This window comes from Patagioenas fasciata, chromosome 4 (genome assembly GCF_037038585.1).
Source record: "Patagioenas fasciata isolate bPatFas1 chromosome 4, bPatFas1.hap1, whole genome shotgun sequence".
NCBI classification, from domain to species: Eukaryota; Metazoa; Chordata; class Aves; order Columbiformes; family Columbidae; genus Patagioenas; species Patagioenas fasciata.
Window position 1 is genome coordinate 33,726,167 of NC_092523.1, and position 22,742 is coordinate 33,748,908.

Consider the following 22,742-nt stretch of genomic DNA (forward strand, 5'->3'; position numbering starts at 1 on the left):
TCGTTAGGGTCTAATATCATTTACAGCTGTTGATAGATGAGTTCAGTGGCAACTCACCATTTGCATTAACTTTTTGAATGAGGTAAGTGCTTAACTTACTGTGGAACTCCTGAAAACACCTGTAAGCATTTAACTGTATTTTCTGTCACACCTTACCGTTGGACAGCAGTTCCTCATATCTTAGATAATCACATGCTGGAAGGTAACACAGGAAACTGCACTTACTTGCTGAGGCAGCCCAGTTCAATTGCTACCTTTGCATATTTCCTTTTTAAGTTGTATCATAAGTGGCACTTGATATTGTGCTATGTTTGTGTCAATAGCCCTTAATTTACTAAATCTCTTTAGGATCTTTTATAGTACAGCTAAACTTTATCAACCTCCAAGCTTGCAACTTTTTTCACTCAAATGTTCTTATTTCAAGAAAATTATCACATAATCTAAAAAAATGCCATAGGGGTTAATATAGAATAATTTTCAGTAGCCATATCTTGAGACACAGGTTCTCAGAGAGTTGATGAGAGCTGCTCTTTGCTCTTCAGTCTTTGTTTTTTTCAATGATATCCCCCTTCAAGTCTCCAGCCCCCAAACCATAAACTGTCAGTATACTATTACACTGCAATAGCACTTTACCTTCCTAAATGATGGTCATATATGCTTTCCCAAGGCTTGAGAGTAAAAAATTTGAGGCCATTCACCAGGTTCATTCTTACATAGCAGTTTTAAAAGTAGGTGCAGTCACCACTATTTCTACTACTCAGGATCAGGCATAGCACCAGTAGTAACAGCTAAATTAAATATAGCAACATGCAGTTGTTTCTGATGCTGTCTCATATAAAATGGTAATTATTGTTTTTCTGACTTTATTGACCTATTTTTGATGCCTCAGTGCTTCAAAACTAATAATTTAAAATATGGCACTTAGGTGCTTGAATATCAATAGCACTTAGTAATATTTTGGCATCAAAGTAATTAAAAAATGGGACTCAGGCATGTTAATAAAGGTTCTCCTTTGTGTTCCTCTTCCTCAGGTATGAAATGAATATACTAAAACCTTCTAACCACAAAGTGTTTTTATAAAAAGAAACAAACTTAAGTCGTGAAGTAAACAATGGTTATATGACAATGTAAGATGGCAAGTACATAGACTTTTAGCACTGAATATTGAGCTAGATCAATTATATGAGTCATATGACAGTTTCACAATAAAATGTCTTATATTAGAAGCTTTGCTACACTTTTTATTTCTCTTCTGCAAAGGAAATTAAGCTCAAATGCCAATAGTGTCCAATGGTATGCTACCGAAATGCATTTATTTTATCTAATTAGCTAATGAATTTAAAAGTTTGGTTCATAAATCTTGCTGTTTACAGTCAGCTAAAGGAAATAACCAAAATGTGAGCTTCTCTTGCCCAGGTAACCTTTTTCTGTCCTACATGTTTTCCTAAAACCATGCAGAAGTCTTGAAACACCATCAGAGAGTCCATTCATCTGAGAGCAATGAAGAAGAGCATTTCATGACCATGGATCTAGAAAGAACAATGTCACGACAGAAAATGAAATAAAACAGCTGGAAATGGGCTTCTCAATAAATTGAAGGCCTTATTCATATTTATCACATTTAGAAAAAAAAATTATAAAAGAAATAGAATATATCAATCTAGATGTCATTAAAAGAATCAAATAAAAACAGCTTACAAAGAGGAAACTTTTCTACTCTGTGACCTAATAGATTTATCCAGCCACCAGTCTGTATCTGTCTATTTTGCTTATACACACACACACACATTATGAAATCTTTGGAGCAGGAATTTTTTATTATGTACACAGAATTCAAGAAAAATTGTCCCTGAACAGTGAATCTAAGCTAGTTTTATAGCAATACTTGATAACAGCAACAATAATACACTTTAAGATTGTCCTGGTTTTGTTAAAAAACAAGTTTCTCTTTTAGTGAATTTTGCCTGTCAGCTAAAGCCTTCATATTAGCTGCATTTTCCTGGAGAACCAGACACGTTTTGGTAAACCTAGCAATGGAATGCAAATTTATTGATAAGTACGGATGGACATCTCGTGAGAGAGGCAACAAGAAACCAGTGACCAAGAGACTGACCAACTGTGTATAACATTCCATTCACGTGAATACATCATATAAAAGTGGGAGATCATGAGGATCTCGTTCCTTTTTGCCTTTTTCCCTTTGCCCTTTTTTCTCATGGCTGACATTAGGAGAGGACCTTGCTGGTTGTCCCTGCGAACGGAGGCCTAGTGAGAGACTGAATACAGCTCCAGTTGGCTACAGAGTCTAATCCAGGGCTTTGGGTGCTGGCTCTGCAGTTGCTGAGACTTTCAAGATTGGTTTTGTATATTTTGTACTATTTTCTCTATTCTTATTAGTAGCATTAGTAAAACATCTTTAATTTTTCCAACTCTCTTCTCTCTGTCCTTCTTTCCCTCCCGATCGCCTGTCCTGAGTGGGAAGGGGGGAGAGGGAGGGGCAAAAGAGGGAAGTGGGGGGAGAGGAGGTTAACAATACATCTGCCAGGGTTTGATTGTCATCCCTGCAATCTCAACCCTCGACAAAGATTTATAGGTCTTTGTTGAGTAGAAATCATGGCAAGTTATAGAACAAAAGAGGCAACATTAACGTATGTTGTGAATTCGACCAAGAAACCAAGTGTGTTTAAATAAAAGGTGAAGAAAGCAAACTCTTAATTTACTCTAGTTTCTATGGAAAATAAAATAATTCAAAGAAAGCAAGGGTGGGGTTTGTTGTTTGCTGGTTTGCTTGTTTGATTGTTTTTTTGTTTAAAAAAACCACCAAAACCAAACAAACAAACATTCTTGACACATCTATTGTAAGGGGGAGCATACTTACACGTGTTTTTCTATTATTGTCTCTGTTTCAGAATATATACTAGCTAGTGAAAGGCTCCTCATGGCATTAAGAAGCTAAACAAAATGTTTATTTAATAACAGAATGAAATGCATCCATAAATAAACTACGGACATCTCAGAAGGGACTATATTACACAAAACAGCTTGAAAAGGTATTTTAAGATCTTAACCAAAGAGAAAAAGCAGTTAAAAAAAGATCAGTCACTGGATGACTATGTTCCTTTTTAATAACTGTCTAATTCACAGCTGGAAATCTGAAAGGTGTCTTCTTAACAAATAAATAATGAGAAAGTTTTCCTTCAAGTTGTATGTAACTTTTCTCCTGAATTTACTTTCATCAAAAATCAGTCTGTATTTTTCTACAGTTTAAGATTATGGTAAACATTTTTTTTGATCTTCACTTTTGCTTAGGGTCCAATCCTGCAACATCTGTTTACACTGAGTTTTGCTTGCGGAAGCAGTTTTGTTCCATAGTAGTTACAGACTTTCTCCTTATATTTAACCAGGTATCTTTTGAAAAGAACAATCATCTGCAGTCTGTGAGTAGCCTGGGAAACTCAAGTCCTTGATGCACAGAGCAAACATAGAATCATAAAATCATTGTGGTTGGAAAAGATTCTCAAGATCATAATTTTAAAAATCTCCAGGAATGGTGACTTAACCACTTCCCTGGGCAGCCCGTTCCAGTGCTTTACAACCCTTTCCATGAAGAATTTTTTCCTAATATCCAATCTAAACCTTCCCTGCTGCAAGTTGAGGCCATTTCCTCCTGTCCTATCACTTGTTACTTGGGAAAAGAGACCAACACCCTCCGTGCTACAACCTCCTTTCAGGTAGTTGTAGACTGTAATAAGGTCTCCTCTCAGGCTCCTCTCTCTGCTGAAACTTTAAGTGTATATAATGTCTTTTTTCTGCATCCTAAACACACATCTAGACATAACCAGATTAATTCACAACCAAATTTCTTACAGCCAGTGTTGAGGTATTGGAAGGTAACTACATTCAGTCTCCAATGAAATGGGTCAGCTTCAAGCCAGTGACCTGGCAGTGAAAAATCCGTTCTCACTCTCCTGAACATCCATCATCTTGGATAGCCTTTTCACTCTACAATTATTTATTTCCAGCAAACTCAAAAGTACTCTATGATGCTTGGTAAGATACAGGCAATTTAACTTTTATATTTGATACTTCATCAAAATGCAGAAAACTCATTCATAGTCAGAGGTTTTATTCTTTTGTGCAGTGATCTTTGCAATTAGAACACAACTGGAGAAAAAACAAAAGAAGAAACATAGTCCACTGTGTGTGAAGATACTCTGGAATAATATTTTCATCAGAACTGAAGGCAGCAGTCATTGTTGCCAAGTATTTTTAAAAAAGGACAAAATCTTCATAACTCATTTTACAAACACAGTTAACATAATACAATCACAGTGCTCTCCTACAGCCACTGCAATTTAATTATGTAGAATCTTTTTTCATCAGAAGGGAGGCCAGAAGAACTAAACAAAATCTTTTAAATAGGTACTTCTGTCTATGCAGTTAGATAGTTGCACAGTCCTTGTCACCATAAAGACTAATCACTAAATTTAACAACATATTTGGCTGTATGAGATGAGTGAGATGAGAAGACTTGTATACAGCAAGTACACAGTTTCACATACGATAGTCTCTGTCATCCCCCCAATAATGAAATAAGGAGATAGCCAGAATATTTCAGGTAGCTGAGTAAAAAACTTATCTCCTGCCAGCTCAAACATAGTTACTTACTGAACATACAAACTTATTCCATTGCTGTGAAAGTAGCAAGTCTTTTTCAGTCTGCATTTTACTTTCATTTTGCAAAGGATTGTGAGAGAGTTATAGTAGTGACTTAATGAGATATAATCACTCAGGTTTTTGATTCTCTGACATACCTCTGTCCTGACAGGAAAGTACAGGTGATAAATTCTTGCATTCATTTTATCAGATTTTCTTTGAGTCATAAATTAAAAATGCTAGTGTGGAAACATTTCTACCTCAACACATCCTTTCCTTGGAATTGTTTCATTTGAACAATGCCTTGATAATATCAATTATAAAAAAAAAAAATAAAAAAAATAAAAAATGGAGTAATGGGCTTTACAGCAGACAAAAGATTAAAAATTTACCTGGATTCACTGCATTTGGTTGGAAGCAAGTTTCAAAACCAAGATCTCATGAAACAGAAAGGCCTCTTATTTATATTGAGGAAATACTAGAAAAGATGTTCTGCTTATCTTGGGCAGATTTTCAGTGGAAATTCAAACGAAGGGTCAATGGAGTGTCCCATTCATGAACATTTAAGCTGCTAACAGTAACAGAATAAAAAACTGAACAAGAAGAAAAGTCAATAACTAGAAACCAGAGAAGGAGTTATCATCAAACCCAGCCTTCCCTCATGTAGTGAGATCATGATTCCTATTACAGTCACGGGATGGTAAGTACACAGAAAAGTTATGAGACAGACAGCAATATCCTTAAAATCTTTTAAAAAATGGAGAAAGGGAAGGGAAAGACAGAAAATACAAATACAATGTCAACCAAGGAAAGGTATAATCAGGTATGATTTTTCTTCAAAATTATTTCATTTGATGCAATGCCTTGGAAATGCCAAATGTAAAATTTAAAGCAACCTTTTTCCTCATTGTTCTTCTTTAGTAGACTGCTCTCAATTAACTGAAATAATTTTTTCTCTGGGTATTAATCATTTTGTGTAGGATAAAATACATATTGAAGTATTCTTTATTCCAGTTTTTGGGTAGCACTGTGATTTATTCAGAATATTGGAAATGGCCTGGTGGGGTTTTTGACTCAACAGCCTTGAACAAAGTATCTAAAATTCCATCCATAGGTCTGAAAAATTCCATCTGTGAAAGACATATATAGATGAATGAATCACCACAAGCATTTATTAACGGCTACATCTGCTTTCAAGGTACAAATAGATCTAAATACATTGGCTAATTTAAAAATCAGCACGAAACATGCAAAAATTGCCTGGTACAATGCTAAGTTTGAACATCTCAACTGAATGTCACCTCTGTAGCTTGCACAGTACCTTTTCGGAAAGTGAGAATATTTCCTTCTTTCCCTGTCATGCACCATCTGCTGAACTCTACCCAATCTACCTCACACAATCTACTTTTTTTTCTTCTTTCTTCTCCTTGTCTAAGACCTTCTTGGTAGATATGTCTTTCTATTTAGCTTGAACTAAAACAAGTTTTTCTGAAGTTAAAGAAACGAAACTGGTTAGGTGTTGAGCATAGGTGGAATAGAAGATTTATTATACAACTTCAGCGTCTGAGACATTTCCTTTATAAAGATTAGCAATATAAAATAATAATGTAGCAGAATTTTATTCTAAGGACAATTCATGCCTGAAGGCATGCTCTATAACTTACTGTAGGTAAGCAATGAAGTTACAATTACAAACAGAAAAGGACACGATATATTTCTTGTGACTGACAAGTTTATATATGCTTATGATGTGAAAATGTGATATATTTATATTGATTCTTACTTAGATCCTATTTTGGTATATGCTTTTATTTTACAGACATTGACCTCTATGTGATCCCATTTATATGAAGGAATTTTTCCATACATTTACAGCGATACAATATTCACCTGAATGAACGCTTCCATGGTGTTCATTATTTGGCTGATAACCCTATCTGGTGTGCCAGAACAGTACTAGAGACAGTATAGAGTACTAAAGATAGTATAGAGACTAGAGCTTAAATATGACATAGCTTTGTTATGGAGGATGGTGTGTTATATTGATCTCAGATGTTCCATGAGGCTTTTTATGATTTAGTTACTCAAAATACAGAACTTGGGGGAAAAAAAAAAAAAAAAATAAAAAAGGAGTAAAGAAATCAGCAAACCATATCCTCTATGTCTACAATGCAAGAGAAACATAACTTTTTTTGAGTGCTGAAAGAATAAGAGAAAAAACAGGCTGTCAGATCCTATTTAGTAATACAGAACACATGGGAAAAAGAGAGCAAATAGATAAGTTTTTTGTTGAATATATACATTAATCATTCTATTCAGAAATTTTGTTTTGGTAACACAATTTCTTTGTATATACCAGAAAAGAAATGCCAAAGTTCTATGAGAAGGATTGCAATGGAAACCCAGATCTGGTAGTGTACTAAGCGGATAGAACAAGACCTTTCTTATACACAGAGCTTCCAAAAAGGATACTAAATTGCTTTCAAGTAGAGAAAAAGTAAATTTTATTTCCATTTAAAGTAGAAGACTTGACTTCTTAAACAGGAAAAAAATCCCAGTGACTAGGTAAGGCACAAAAGAAATACAGAGTCCATAAATTATTCTTTCCCTGCCTATCATGCTCTTGCAGGAGGGGTCATTTTTTCACACTCTGAATTCATTTCAGCTAGATGAACATCATTTTGAGAAGTAAAGAACTGTCCCCTCGTACTCAGGAAGCCACTTTTCTTTCCATCATCCCTGCAGATGGCTGTGTATCAACTCTCTGTTCCTTCCAGCAAACTCTCCTTAAAGCATAGACTCTCATTTCCTTGCTATGACACTGTGCATGAATTAGACAGCTAAAAGGAAAGGGGATGATCTACTCTAGGTGAACCTGCTTTAGCAGGTGGGTTGGACTAGATTACCTCCAGAAGTCCTTTCCAACCCCAACCACTCTGTGATTGATTCTGTGATTCTTTTCACTTTGACCACCTTCTCTTTGTTATTCAGGTATTCAGGCACTTGTAAGATCCAATAGGCATTCATTGAATTTGGATTATTTTTATTGATTTAAGTTGGGTTTTGATTAATAACATAGACAAGAACACCATCTGAGCAAATGAAGAAAGGGCTTTTACACATGTGTACTCCTTTTGGATCAGGCAACCCAGTTCATAGTAGGAGATACATCATATGGGATGGGAATGTCTAGTCACAAGAGTCCTCTCTCACATTGGATTAAATAATATCCCCAAATATACTGAACTCCAGAAGCTGGATACATGTACGCAAAGCTTAATCAAAAATGAAATCTTATATTAGTAAAATTGAATAAAAGCATCAGTAAAGACCAGGAATGTTCATCTTAATTAAATCTAAAGGTTCCAAGCCCACAGTAAAAAAGGATGTAATACTTAACACATACAGGAGACTAAACCTTTATGAGCTCTACAACATATAGACAAGCACTGAGTTCTCAGTTCTTTACCTTTGAAAATGCTCAATTTAGCTGTAAGTCTAGATGAATTGCAGCGGGACTAGGTATAGTGTTCCATTTGATAGAATAAAATATTGAGCCTTGGTGATGATGGAAAACAGCTTCCTTTCTAACTATCAGCTTTTCAAAATTCTGAAGTCATCCAGGCTTTTAACTATTCGGATTTGCGAATCCTAAACCAAACCATAACCTAAGAGAAATATACAATACCTTTTAAAGAAACATGAGGCTTATGACATTGTAGATGCCAGCTCAGTTAAAATCTCTTTGAGCACTACAATACACTGAAGTCAATTGGATTCCAGACTTATACGTTACATATATGTTAAAGTCATAGATTTATAAGCTGTAACTCTACACCTGGTCTTTATAAAAGGACCAATGACCACAATAAAAACGGCATAATGATCAGTAGAGACCTATGGCTTCCCTTTTTCTTTATGACCTGATTAATTCAGAAGACATTGAGAGTATTAAATTTGAACATTAATCATCCTAGACTAAATTAAAACTGGGCTACTAATCATGGACACTAGGCAAATCCATGGTTTACGCAGAGACCAACCTTATTCCTGATGTTTACGTGTACCACAGTTGCTGGGGCTCTCTACTTTTCTCTGCAGTTCTTCAAACCCTAATTCTAGCTTTAGGACTGGTTTTAGAACCAGAAGGACCAGTACCTTACTAAAAAACAGAACACAGTACTTAAACACCAGCTCTTATTTTACTTCATTCAGTCCTATGTAATACTGATGTCACCTGAGCTCAAAAAACTTTAGTTTTGTGAACTCACACCAGCTCCAGGATTAATGGAATCTGGACGACTAATTTCAGCTACTCAAAACCAAGGAAGATAAGTTCCTGATCTATCACCATCTTTTACTAGTGTGATATACTAACATCATTTGGACTCCAACTATTTTAATTTTGAAAGATCTAAGCTTCCAATTACTAAATTTACATTTGAAGAATGAGATAAAAAAAACAGGAGGTTTTGAGGCTCAGTGGAGAATGGATTTCTTTCACCTCTTTTTGTCCTACAGAGTGCCAAAGTCATGTTGTCTCTGGATCGCTGAACCTGGAAATCCTGTTCCTAATGTCAGTGTTAAATCCATTGTGCTGGTTTGACTGAAAATGGGTTATTTTTCTTCATGCAGTTAGAAACTTTTCTTTTTCATAGCTAGCATGATCATTATCTGGACTTAGTTTGAGAAGAAGCAGATAACACCCCAGCACAGAGCTAATGTTTTTAATTGCTCTGTTCTGAGAGCCAAGGACATTCTGAGCGCTCTGCCCACAGGTGGGAGGCAGCGAGGAAGGAAGGCATGGATGGGGCAGAGCTTGACTGACATTCAGATTGATCAATGAGAGTATTCCATCCCATTAATGTCATGCTAACTATTTAAGGAAAGTTGGGAGTTAGAGCCGTCTGGTTGGGTCTTCCGCTCTTCTCTTCTGCTCTTGTTTGCTCTGGGGCACAGCTGGGGGAGTTTATAGTGCGAGACATTTAGTCTGGCCTCTTGCCATTTTGCAGAGGTCTCTGGGCTTTTCTGCCTTTTTCCCCTCTTTTCTCTCTCTGGGATCAGCTGTGGGACCAGGTGCCATTTCCCGGGACTGGCTGTTCAGCGTGTTCTTGAGGAATTGCCCTGAGTATCTTTTATATCCATTTTATATATATATATATATTTACGAGTAGTGTATTATTATTTTGTTATTTTATTAAACTGTGTTTATCTCAATCCAATTTTCTCCCTTCTCTTTTCATTCTCTCCCCTATTTGAGGTGGGGGGGGGTGGGGGGGTGTGACTCAGTGGCTATTGTGGTTGTATTGCTAGCTTGAGTTAAACCACGACACCCATGCTCTACAAAAGCAAATTACCAACCTACACATCTTAACAAAATTAAAAAATAAAATTAAAAAAAAAATTAATCACCATTATTTCCTAGCCCTTTTCTGAAATTTTCACTTTAATTGTCCTTGAATTACTTAAATCTAAATTCAAGAGTTCCCCATGTTACAGGTGTGAGACAAATGGATGCCTTTCTGCCTTTAGGTCTGTGGATTTGAACTGGACAGTGAGGTCCAAGCATCACCCACTAGAAAGATAGGAACAAGCAGATTTATCCTACCTTGCTGAGCCAGACAAGACTAAAATCCCTGCAGATTTCCACACCAGTATTATTCCACTCTAAGGAATATTGAAGATTAACAGGATGTTTCACTTTTTGGGGGGATGTGCTAGCATAAACCACTACCCTAATTCCAATTCAAACCGTTAACCCAAATACCAGTACTGTCCATAACTGTGCAGCTGGTTCTGTTTCTGTTTGTCAGTATGGTATAGTGTTGGTCAAGAAAAGCAAACTTCCCTTATGTGATTTTTTTTTTTTTTTTAGTATTTATTATGCAGACCTAAAGTAACCTGTTTGACTAGGCCTCAGCCTGAGACAGATTTGTGAAGAAAAGTGTGATGTGGGAAAGTGTCTCATTTCTGAAGTGAAGCAAAAATGCTTCTCAAAAGTTGGCATGCACAGAAGTAAGATCAAACTGTTGTAAATATGAGGCTGCCTAGTTCACTTCTGTTTAAAGAATGTATTTCTCATTCTTGCTGTTTGAAAAAAAAAAAAGAAAAAGAAAAGAAAAAATAAATATAGATCAATAGAAAGATCACTAGATCACTCACTCTTTTCCAAATCAGCTGTCTCTGCCAGTTTGAAGGCTGAGGAAATAACTATTCAAATATTTGGGTGCCCTTCCCCCATTAATACCTGAAGAACTAGTTGTACCTAGAAACATAAAATAATCTTTTAAGTCTTTTTTTCTTTTTTCTTCTATGGAATTGCCCCAGGTTTTCTTTACTATTTCATATGTGTGTTACTTAACATAAATGCACAAATAGCTGTAGCTCTTAAGTCTAATGATTGAGTCACCTCAGTAAACTCCTCTTTAGGTTCACAGGCCACACAACGAACTGTCAAATAGATGAGATTGTTTAGCATTTCATTATACCAACACTGATAGATGACTTTTATTTCGACATTGCTGCCTTGAAAGTCTTCAAAAGCACTGTGAAAGGGTACGTAATCAAATAGTCAGTGATATTTTACACGGTAAGAATTCTCTAGGGTAAAAGAAAGTCAATAAATATAATTAAACTATGAAAAGTTAAATATTCCTGCTCAAATTCTGTCAGATAAAGAGATGCATACAAAGGCAATCCTAGAGATTTTCAGAGGTTTTGTAAAAGTTTGGTTTACATAGAAAAATATCAGCACTACCTCAAATGTGTATCTCATAAAATTTGCCCCTTTTTCCCCTCTAAAAATGGACAGCAGTAGTGGGTGAGTGGACAGTTGTGATTCAATTCAAGCTTGCAAGAATAGCCAGAAACACAGAATTGGTTTTTATTCTCCAGGTCTGAATTTACAAGAGATGAAGCAAAACAGAGTGGTAAAGAAGTATACAATCCTTGACTACAGGCCAGGGAGAGGATGATTACCAAGTTTTTGGGAGTTGTTTTGTTTTGCTTTCCGAAGGCTACAACTAATTGAGATGCTGGGGAGTTCTTCCTAAGACATCGGGGCCAGATGAGGAAAAGGAGAAAGGCCAGAGCAGAGCTTTGAATAATCAGCCTCCTTCTCTCTGTGTAAATGTGATTCAGGCAGGGTACAGGTTTTGTGCTAGTTTTTTGTACTGTAGAGAATTTTATTATTACTGTAAACCCAATGTCAGATCAGTTCATATTTAACTGACGGAGAACTTGCTTGACACTGCGCCTGACCCCATTACTGAGGAGATGTATTTGCCCTCTGCCACAGAAGCTCGATGTTTATGGGCCCTTGATTGCCCCTGAGTCACAGGCTACTATTGTGCTCAGAAGTGCTTTTTTTGAAGCTGCACTTGGTGTAGCAATTGCAACCATTTGCCCTCATAGAGACCAAGCCATAATTATCCTTGCCTTTGCCACCTCTGAGCCAGTGCAATTTTGATCTTTAAAGCTTTATGTAGCTGAAGTCCCTACAATTTGAAATTAACTTCTCTTTTCAAAATGGGAGCTGAGAAATCAGTCCAAAGTACTTGAGATCTCACTCCCCATGCATATACCTGGGGCTAGTGGCAGGAAAAATTCTCTGGAGGACACTTGACTTAGGTATTTACTTCCGAGTACTCGGTTGATCTATCAGCTCGTGTTTGTTAAATATATAGCAAACAAGAGTTCAGATCTATGAGACTAGGTTGTGAGGTAGATTAGAGAGAATAGTGCCATAATGCCTTATAGGGAGATGATAATGATGATGATTATGTGGGAATATAATTTCTGATTGTCTCATTATTTTATGACAAGAGTTCTCTAACATAATTTCTTGCTGGTAGTCTGATATCAGAATTCTATTTCAGTTTTCGGGAAATAATTCGAAAGCTGAAGGATCCGTGTTTCTCTGAAAACTGTCTAATCCAGAGAACACTTACAAATACATTTGTCTGGACATCTTGGCTCCAACACTTCATCTGAAGTGCTAAGCACCATTACCCGCCATTGGAGGGGGAAGGCATATCCCTTTATTCTTCATCTAAAGTACTTACTGTTAGCATAGCATGTGTATAGCAGGAAATCCAAATAAGAAAACCCTGGTGTTTTATCTTTACCAGCTACTACTGAAAGATGCTCCTATCCTACTTATAGGAGGTTAGTGCAATTAAGCACCATGCCACTTCTCCAGGCACTGAGAGTTGAAGTTTCGACAAAAGTTTAAACAATCTGTTGCTCTGGTCTTTAATTACTTAATGCAGCAATGAACCACAATATGGCCATGAATCTGAAGGACAGTAAATTTTTTATTCCAAAATTATGAAATATTTGCAACTGTACTGAGTAGAAGTATGGTTTACATTTTCTTCTACCCCCTAAATATAATGCCTTTAAAGCATTCCTCTTTTAGCTCTTTTCTGGAATGCTATTTTCAATGCAGTTTACTTTATGAAGATCACTTTGAAGCAGTTTTCACAGAAGGAAAGATCATTTGGCCCAGTGGCATTTGGATAAGGACTTAGTATAATTCCATTTGGGCTCTTCAAAAAGTAACTTTGAGATGCTAAGTAAATCAATCAGCTGTGTCTGAGGTGGAAATCTGTAAGGCCAGAGAATTTTGACATGAAACTTTCCAGACAGGTTCATTCAAAGTGATTGTTCCCAGGCTGAATTGGCTTGTATGTACTATTTGGAAATGTACTTAGTATTTATATACTGCAGTTTGTATCTGTTTTTCCTAACACAGAATGTACTTGCACGCTCACTTGGCTGATAGATTTTAGTGGTGCATCTCATAGGAAATAATGACTCAATGTCTTCAGAACTCAATTTGACTTTTGGAGGAAGGTCACAACTTTTAGGGCCTTAGGCATAAATGGTGTTGTAAAAGAACATTTTACCTTCTGAGAATCTCAGAGTGCTCTACAAATTTAGTGTTATGCTATCTCTCTCAGGTAAATAACTTTTAGAGCAGTTTCAGACAGTTTCTACCTTTCAGGCACTCCTCGGGCCCCTGCTTTCACCTGATGGCTGCCACTTAGCAGAGCCACCTCTCCTAGACTTTGTCAATAACTAGTAATTATTTGGAGGTTACTTGAGGGACATCCACTGTGTAAATATGCCTTGCTTGGTTATGTTCTATTATTTTTGAGAAGGAGCTGCCATTTTCCCTTTTTTTTTTTTTTGGGGGGGGCAGGGAGAGCCTTTTGCTGTGCCTTGAAAAGTACAGCTCTCCTGAAGAAAAAGGAAAGGGAAAAAAAGAAAAAAAGAAGAGGAATAGAAAGAGAGATAAACAATATGTGAAAAGTAGAAGAGAAGAGAAGAGAAGAGAAGAGAAGAGAAGAGAAGAGAAGAGAAGAGAAGAGAAGAGAAGAGAAGAGAAGAGAAGAGAAGAGAAGAGAAGAGAAGAGAAGAGAAGAGAAGAGAAGCCCACTCGGAGCCACCTGGTTATTTCAGCGGCTGTGCCCACCGAGGAGGAGCCGAGCGGCGCTGCGGCAGCGCAGCTAGCGGGGCCCGTGTCCGCCGGCGGCCGCGCAGAGTCGTCGCGAAACGGGGCCGGGGGCTGCGGGGGAGGAGCGCAGGGCGCTCGCCTCACCTGCTGGTGGACGGTCGCGGTCCAGGTGCGCGACAGCGGCCCCGCGCGGAGCTGTGCAGGCGCGGAGAGGTGCGCGCTACTGCCACCGCCTCCGCGTTCCGCTGCACTGGTGAAGAGAGGCAGGCAGTGGTGGTGCCGGGAGCAGGTCCGAGGAGGACGGACTGAGTGCGAAAGACAGAGGGAGAGGGAGGGAGAAAGGGAGGGAAAGAGGGAGGCGGGGGAAGAAAGGAAGGAGGGAGGAGGGAGGGAAAGAACCGGCGATCCGGCGCAGCTTCCCCACTCTCACTCCGCTGCTGCTACTCCTCAACTCTGCCCGTTCTTTGCCTGGACATGTCTTAAGAAAGTTGGATCTCACCTTTTCGGCTTTTTCTTTTTTCTTTTTTTTCTTTCTTCTTTTTTTTTTTTTTTTTTTTTTACTCTCCCCTCTCCCCGTCTATTTTTCCTTCCCACCGTCGTTCAAGTTTAAAACAGCGGATGGGTCGAAGCCGACATGCCGCGCTGTGGCGATGGGGACGGGCACCGCGCTTGCTGCGTGCCGGGGCCGCGCTAAGCTCCGGGGCCGCGGCGGAGTTCAGGCTCTAGAGCTGCGTGGTCACCGGGTCATTTCTCCCTTCTTCTCAAAAGGACTAAAAAGGAAGGGGTGGCGGAAGGGTGCGGTGATGAACTGAGCTGGAGCGGACTTTGGAAGAAAAGCGCCGAGTCCAGCTGGTCTGGTGAGTTCTTTGTTCAGTAAGTTTATTATCAGCAGGGTGCTTAGAGAGATGATACACATGGGAGTTTCGTGCTCTAGTTTGCTGCGTTATTGAAAATATTCAGGTTTTCCCTTCAACCCGTTGTTTTTAAGTGTGTACTGTATGTATGCTTCTCTATATATCAATATCTATATGCACACCGACTTTATCCATAGCTATGCGTACCCGGGGCTGAGGGCACCTCCAGCTACACCGGCACCTTCACGGAAAGAATGGCACGCGGATTTCCCGACACAACTCCCTGTGGCCGAAGCTGGGCTTGGCGCGGCGGGATACCGGCTCTGCTTGGCCGAGCCGGACGGGCTGGCTGCCGGCGCCGTCCACTGCCGCCTGTGCGCTGTGGCGCGGCGCCCCCTGCCCGGCCACCGCGGAACTGCGGCCCCGCCGCTGCGGGGCGGCCCCGGGAAGGGGCGCGGGCGCTGCGGGGGCGCTGCGCGAGCGCTGCGCGGCGGAGCCTCCTGACTGCGGGCTAGTGAACCGGTTTCGTCTGATGTGCAGCCCCGGGCTTTGGTTGCAGAAGGGCCCCCTGCGCAGCTGGCTTTATTTATTTATGTGGCTAATAAAATACGTGGCGAGCCTAATGCGCGGTAAATGCGCCCCCGCCGGCTTCTCCTGCCCGCAGCCCGGCTTCGCCGTTGGCCCGCTGGGTCGGGATTCCCCAGGCAAACGTTTGATCGTTATTAAGCGTGATCACTTATTAATGAGCGAGGAAACCTCCGATGACTGTTCGGGAGTATTAATCTTTACCGTTGGACTGGCTGACAGACATTCCTCTGGCATGACTCCTACAGGGCGCTCCCCGGCCTGAGGTAGCCCCTACTCTTTCCAGGGGGCGAGGGTGGTGGTGGTGGTGGTCGTCGTCGTCGCCGCCACGCTCCCCTGGCTGTCCCCGGCCCCATGCACGCTACCCCTGCTGCTGCTTTTCCGGCGCCGTGGCACGGCCGGACTCCTTAAACGGTGGCGGGGAGCCGCAGTAGCCGTCAGTCGGTTTTGCTCTCTGCTGGGAGACCTCCCTCAGCACGGCCATTAAGCTGCGGCTCGCCCAGCCAAGGGCCCGAGGCTGGGAGGCGTGAGGTCAAGCCCAGCGGCGCGGTAGCCCGCACTCCATCCCACTCGCTGCGCGGGGGAAGAGGGAGCGGCTGCCGAGGAGTGCGCTCGCCGCAGGGCGGTCCTCGCTGCCACCGTCGCGAGTGGGGACGGCGGGGCTTGTTCCGAGTACCCGCTACTCCTCGGACAGCAGAGCCCCGCCAGCGAGGACCGCCAGCACCCCGGGGGTCTGACGGTCTTCCCCGCCAACCCCGCCAGCAGCTTTCTGAAGTTTATGAGTAGCCTCTCCGCGGAAGGACTTCGCCACACGCGAAGCCCCCGCGTCCCCGGACCGGCACCCCCCTCCCTAGCGCGCCGGTCGGGCTGGAGCGGGCCGAGTGCGGCAGAGGTGAGGGACAGATCGCTAGCTTCCCCCTGAGAGCCGAGCTTATGCTGTGGCTCGCCTTCCCCCCGCTCCCCTCTCTGCTGTTCGTCCTCCCCCGGCGGGGCGGGCGCTGGGCGCAGAGGCGGGCCGGGGTGCGGACACCTCAAGCCGCTCGCGCGCCCGCGGAACGCCGCCGAAACGAGTTCCGGAACACCAGGCGTCCAGCGCCGCGGAGGAATACGGCGGCGGGGGGCGCCGCGGCCCGAATGGGGCGGAGGGGCACCGGCGAGACGGCCGCCAAAAGAAAGGGGGAGCGGTACTGAGGACAGCATGTGAGGCTGGCCTCGGTCCGTGCCCCCGCCCCGCAGGCAGTGAGGCGCCGAGTGGTGAGGTGCGGCGCGGCGCGGCACGGCACGGCACGGCACGGAGCGGTGGGGACCGGGACAACTGGGCGAGTTGAGAGAAGTTTCAGCAGTGTGGGAGGGCGGGGAGGGGGCGGCGCGGGCCCCCTCGGGAAGGTGCGGCGCTGAGGTGAGGCCGGGAGCGCGGCGGGACCCCCCAGAGGCGCTGGGCGAGCGGCTGCCTCGTGCTGCAGGGGCCGCGGGAACGGGCTGCAGAACGGCGCCGGCCCCCTCCCCCATAGCTCCCGCCCGCCCGCGGCGCCGGGCCGGGGTGGCCGCCGCGCTTGGCGGGCCCTGGCGCCCCGCGGCTGACGGCGGCTGGACCCGCGGCCGCGCTCCCCTGAGCCGGCAGGTTGCTCTGAAGTTAGGGCGAGGAAAGAGGGTGGCGGCGATATTTTCCCCTGGAGGCAAGGTGTCTCAGTGTGCGTGTGATGGGCCACTACAAACTTCATTCCCTGGTAAGCCGGCAGGGGCGATTCACGGCGAGCACGTACCTTGGGGTGACTTTCTTCCTTTGTTTGCACTTTTACACCGCGTCCCTCGTTGTGTTCCTCGCCGGATTCCTCCGAAAGATAAAGGGCAGGGTCCGCAAGGCGTCTCTCCGGGAGATCCCGGCTGAACGGGTCTGCCGGTTTCTTCTGCTTTTTTTCTTCGTCTCTACGGCAGTTGGAAGGAAAGAAAGCTGTGTTTGAAACGTGTGCTTTTCAATCCCTTGGTGTCAGTAAGTGATGGTGTGCCTTACCGCTGATAATATCCTTCCGTTATGAACTTTTTTTTTTAGAAACGCATTAATAACTTAAACGCTGCTTTAGTCTAATAGCAGTTTTTGCTGCGGTTAGAACTACTTGCGTGCAAGTTATTCCTGGGCAGTTGCATGGGAAACGTTACCTGTATTCTTTCACCACCTCTGCTGTCTTTCAGTGAAACAAAAGAATGTTGTGTAATGTATTTCCTAATTACTTGTCTAACCATGTGGAAATATTCAGCTATTTAGTAAGTAAAATACATTACTCTAGTGCTGAAAGCTATTTATTATTTAAGTTTTTCTTTTGTTCGCTGTGAAATCCTGAAGTCTCACTTTTGGGAGATTGGAAGGCAAGCTTTAGTAGTTGTCCCAGTAGTGTGGGATAGTGTCCTGGGTTTTATAACTTACCATGCAAAAGAACTTCATATGGCTGTCGCTGCTGTCAGTGCAAGTAAGCAAGCATAAAATCCCTTTGTAGCCTCCCCAATTTACTTTTTTTTTTTTAAGTTTAAAACTGACTTCAGGCTCAGTGAAACAATTTTTGTCATGACAAACTTTAAGGTGTCATGTTAAATTTCGATCAAACTCTTTCATTCATTGACAGAGCTTGGAGGTCTGCTTTGCTCTGCACAACTGGTGAGTTCAATATTAGATACACTAGTAAATAACTACCATACAGGTAAATAGTCAAAATTCTCTGTAACTTTGTTTCACTCTGAATGCATAATCTTTGCATGCTGTTTTAATACAGCTGCTGTATTGACCTTTTAACAGCAAAGATCTTGAAAGCATAAATCAGAGTATTTCATATGATGAACTCATAGTGTGGAGAATACAACCATAAAACATACTGGAATTTAGTCACAAGTTAAAACTGTTATGTTAATCTCGGTGACAAAGTACATTTTTTGGATAACTTACCAGCTTTACTAAAGTAACATACCATATGCTTCCATCTTGTCTTTAGTTTTCTGGATACCAAAACAGCCAGACTCTCTTCCTCCTAGAAGAGCAAAGGACATGACACTGTTAAGTTTTTTGATTAGAAACTTAAGCATGTTGAAACAGATAAACCTGGTTTGTGTTTGTTTGTTTGTTTTTGTTTGTTTTTTTTTTTTTAATCAGACTACATAAATAATTGCTTTTAAACAATTGAAAGAGTAGATGCAACTAGTTAGTACAGCCCACAAAGCCACAGGATCTCTCATAGACATCTGCAGTAGGAACCCTCCCATGACAGCTGAGTTACTGCAGTAATAACTTTTCACAGTGCATTTGTGTCAAATGGTATCAGTTGCATATGCTGATCAAAATTGACGTTAAAGTAAATAGCTGTTGTTTTGATTGATGGAGATATTTTAGTGTTAATAACTGAACATTACAAATCAAAGAAACTGGTGCACATGTGAGGGGGAATCACCACTACATTTCTTAAAAGTTAGTGAAAGATTTCAGGAGGCATTGTAGAAACAGCACTAAATAAATTCTTTAAGTCCTCAGAATGCTCTCTGATGATCCCCTAGAGCCATGTTAAAAGGCCATGCTCACGGTCTCCTGCTAATGTAAAGGATGTAGCTTTAGTATTACAGGATGTCTTTCTGGAGTGAACTGGCATCTTGCGTGGAGAAAAAGGATAGCAATTGGACTAAGACTCATCCTGACTTGGGCTACATGGCCTGGTTTACGTTCTTTATCTACCTGTGATTTTTACTTGATTGCTGGGGGAGTAAATTTCTCAATGTATGCTCCCCTCATTGATAAATTCTGTAGAAGATAAGCTTGTTCTGGTGTGGTGATAGGGGGTTTTTGTTCGTTTTGTTGTGTTGTTGGCTTGCTTGGCATTGAGATTGCCATTTACTAGATTCTGTATTTTATGCTTAAAACTTTGAAATCTCAAACTATAAACTTTGAAGTCTATATATTGTTAACATACTGCTAAGAGAACCTGTCTTCTATATGACTGCTATCTTCTCCGAATCATCTTCATTTGTAAATTATCAATTTGAGGTCTGCTAGCCCCAAAATTTTGCTTGTTGATATAGCTTTAATGTCAAGGTAGTTGATATTTCTAAGTTCCATTAATATTTTTCCCATATGTAAATTATGTTAACAGTATTGATGTGTTAATCATTTTGTTAACATTGTAACTAAGTGTAAAACTATCTTATGTATCTTAGTGCTGGGTATGCATATAGATAAAAATGACCTGGATATGCATATAAATAAAAATTATCCAAATAATAATTTGCACATAGGAAATCAATATTTGTTTGAAAGTAGCTTTTCAGAATAAATACAGTGTGCACTTATAAACCTAGGGCTATAATGTTTTGTTAAATGAGCAGTTGCTTTATTTGTTGAAAATGCATGCAGAAAATCCTAAACTGGTCATATTCCAAAGATAATAAAAAAATTAGCAGTTCAAAGTTTAGCCTTTAGCTAAAATGTTTCTGAAATTCAGTCATTCTGGTTCCCTGTAATGAGCCATCTGAGTTTATATCAAACACATTATCACTTTATCTTAACTAGTAAGGAAGAGTATGAAAGTGTTAACTGTCTTTACAACTGGCATTGCTTAATACTTGGAGTATTTATCAAGATTACATTGTGTTGATTTTTTTATAATCCTGGATCAACATTTTTTAGTTTCCAGTAGTTCTGTAAATTATGACAAGATGCAAAAACTGTCTTGTAATAGAAACGGTTAACTTGTTTTTGTCTAACATGGTTAACTGTTCAGTTGAGAGATGCTCTTAAACTCTTGCTTGTGACTCAGCAAACCTTAGAAGTTGCTGCTGAGGAATGGATTCTCTTACTGGTAGTTGCGTCATCATGTGTAACAGACTGCCTGTTGCCAGTTCTGAGTAGACTCCTCTTGAAGTTATTAACAGAAAAGTGGCAAAAAGTGCTACAGGTATTATGGCACAGAACACATATTTATGGTAATAGTAAAACCTCCATGTGTTCAACTTGAAATTTTAATGAGGAGTTTGGATATCTTAATGCAGCTTAATGCATCATAGTGTGGTGCACCTTGTGTCTAATGTGCTTGAGATGTGAGGAACAAATGATAAGATGCAGACAGGTACAATGTTTTACATAATAAGTACACGGCTTCAGAGAACTTTTTGCCAGACAGAAGTATAGGCAGTGAGTTATGGGATGCCATAGCATTGAGGGATCAAGCTGGGTTTTAGACCTCAGCATAATATCCTCCTGTAACTGAGGAAGAGGGAAAGAGCTGATCAGATCAGCATAGGATCTGAATCGTTAAGTAGTTTTTTGATAATAAACAGATTCCAAAATTCGAGCAAGATGGAGTATAAGAAACTGTTTCTGTTAATTACTAAAAAATTATGTAATAATTTCTTAACATGTCTTTTAGAATGGCATTTGAAACAGTTTGCAGTTTTGGAAGTATTGATATAATTTATTGCAGGGTTTGTGTGTTTGTTTTGTTTGTTTGTGGTTTTTGTTGGGTTTTGTTTTGCCTTTTCTTGCCTTTTTTTTTTCTTCTTCTTAATGAAAATGCTTGTTTACTTGACAGTATATTAGGGGCATGAAGCCCTGGAGACCCAATAGTCTGTTTGTTCCCAGGATGAATCATAGCCTGGGAAAAAGAGTAGATAGGAGAAGAATAATACTTTTAACCCATTGAAATGGTGGCTGTTCCAACCTCACGTTCATTTGCTCTCCAAACCTTCATCCACTGTGAAGACCTTGTAAGCAGTGATCCCAGCTAGTGACTTACTTTTAAAAGCTCGTTCACTTTTTATTGTTTGCTCATTCACTTTTTATTGTTTACTATGGTTTTAGCTTTAGTCATGTAACTTAATTGCTAGATTTGGAAGATGGGCAGACTGTTTTGGTTTTTTTTTTTTCCTCCTTCCGTAAGGATACTAGCTAAGTTTTCACTATTCCGCTCCGGTATTTCCTATAGTTTGCGTGGATCTGAATCTTAAAAGCTTCTCAAAATCATTGACTTACTAACAACTGTGACTGAATTAGCTTCTTTGGAGGTTTTTATGTGAACTGTTGATACAAGGAGATTAATTTGCTCTTACGCTTTCTAGTGGACAGAGTCAGTCCATGGAATTTTAGCCAGTGCAATCTTTAATGCATCTACCTGAGCAGGCAGGAATTAGGGGAGAGAGAAATAACTGTGCCAGTAAATGTGAGTGGAGGACAGAGACAACATAATGTGATACCATTTGAGCTGGGGTGAGGAGAGGCTGACAGCTGACTACAGAGTGAGGACAAACTAGGGCTAAAATGTGGAAGGTTGGAAAGAATGAAAGAAGGCTGCAGTTAGGAATTAGTATGATTAGGACTTAGTGAATTAGTATGATTAGGACTTAGTATGAGTTCTATGACAGACTGGCCAGAGAAGAAGGTGCTAAATGAGAGGTAACAGAAAAATATTTAGGATAAATAGAGAAAGGTGAAAGAAAAGAATGTGTAGTAATTAATCAAAGTAATCAAGTCAAAGCTAGATTGCTTTCTACTTCCTTGAAATGATTTTTTCCCCCTAAGATTTGGTTGATAGATTGGTCTTGTTGAGGAAGCATTCTGAAGCTTTAATTTTTGTTATCTTGAGAGACTTTGGGAAGACTTGCTATAAACCCAGATGAAGAAGGAGGTGGTCCCAAAGGTTGTGTTCCTGAGGTTTTTCCTTTTATTTCTGCTGTAGTCTTGCCTGGATTTAGGCATTGGAAATGACACACTGAATTCTTTGAAAGGGAAAGCCAGTGAAGATGTGTCTCCCTGTCATCTGTCTTGCTGTTCCAGGTTCTTTCTCTGTTATTTCTGGAGTGTATTTGAGAAACATGTCATAATAATTCCTCCATTTATTTTGATAGATTCTTGTTGTCATAGACCTTGGTACTAATTTGTTTTAGATATGTTCTGAAAGGGGAATAAGGAATTTTTTTTTTTTTTTTTTTGTGGTGTGTTTTTTTTTTTTCCATGGTATACACTGCTATCCACTACTCTTACAAGGCTACTCAGAGCTGGAGAGAATACAATACATACACAATTATTCTCTGTCTATAGTGGTGTAATTCTTGGAACAGGTACTCATAAGATACTTTGAAGAGTTCATAGCAATTTTAAGCCAACTCTTGCAGTTTGCTTCCATGTCATTGGACATCAGCCATTCTACAGTCTAAGTGAA

General features: G+C 40.6%; 1 protein-coding gene and 1 long non-coding RNA gene across 14 annotated transcripts in view; one reads left to right on the top strand and one right to left on the bottom strand.

The window, feature by feature from the left end:
* Positions 1–17,550, bottom strand: part of LOC139827803 (uncharacterized) — a 37,005-nt gene extending 19,455 nt beyond the window's left edge. For 4 of the 5 annotated variants that reach the window (XR_011738785.1, XR_011738784.1, XR_011738781.1 and 1 more), the window contains exon 1: positions 14,261–14,630. This is a non-coding gene — a long non-coding RNA (uncharacterized lncRNA). Of the gene's footprint in view, positions 1–14,260; positions 14,631–17,318 lie in introns of those variants that run through there. The other variant, XR_011738783.1, reaches the window with a different exon arrangement.
* FAT1 (FAT atypical cadherin 1) overlaps positions 14,654–22,742 on the top strand; it is a 112,188-nt gene continuing 104,099 nt past the window's right edge. Inside the window, exon 1 of one of the 9 annotated variants that reach the window (XM_065836532.2) lies at positions 14,654–14,973. Coding sequence is in view for 1 of the 9 variants with exons in the window: in XM_065836531.2 (XP_065692603.2) it covers positions 17,256–17,282 (27 nt within the window). In the remaining 8 variants the exon portion in view is untranslated. Of the gene's footprint in view, positions 14,974–16,372; positions 16,448–16,619; positions 16,855–17,141; positions 17,283–17,404; positions 17,546–22,742 lie in introns of those variants that run through there. The other 8 variants (XM_071807586.1, XR_011738779.1, XM_071807585.1 and 5 more) reach the window with 8 other exon arrangements.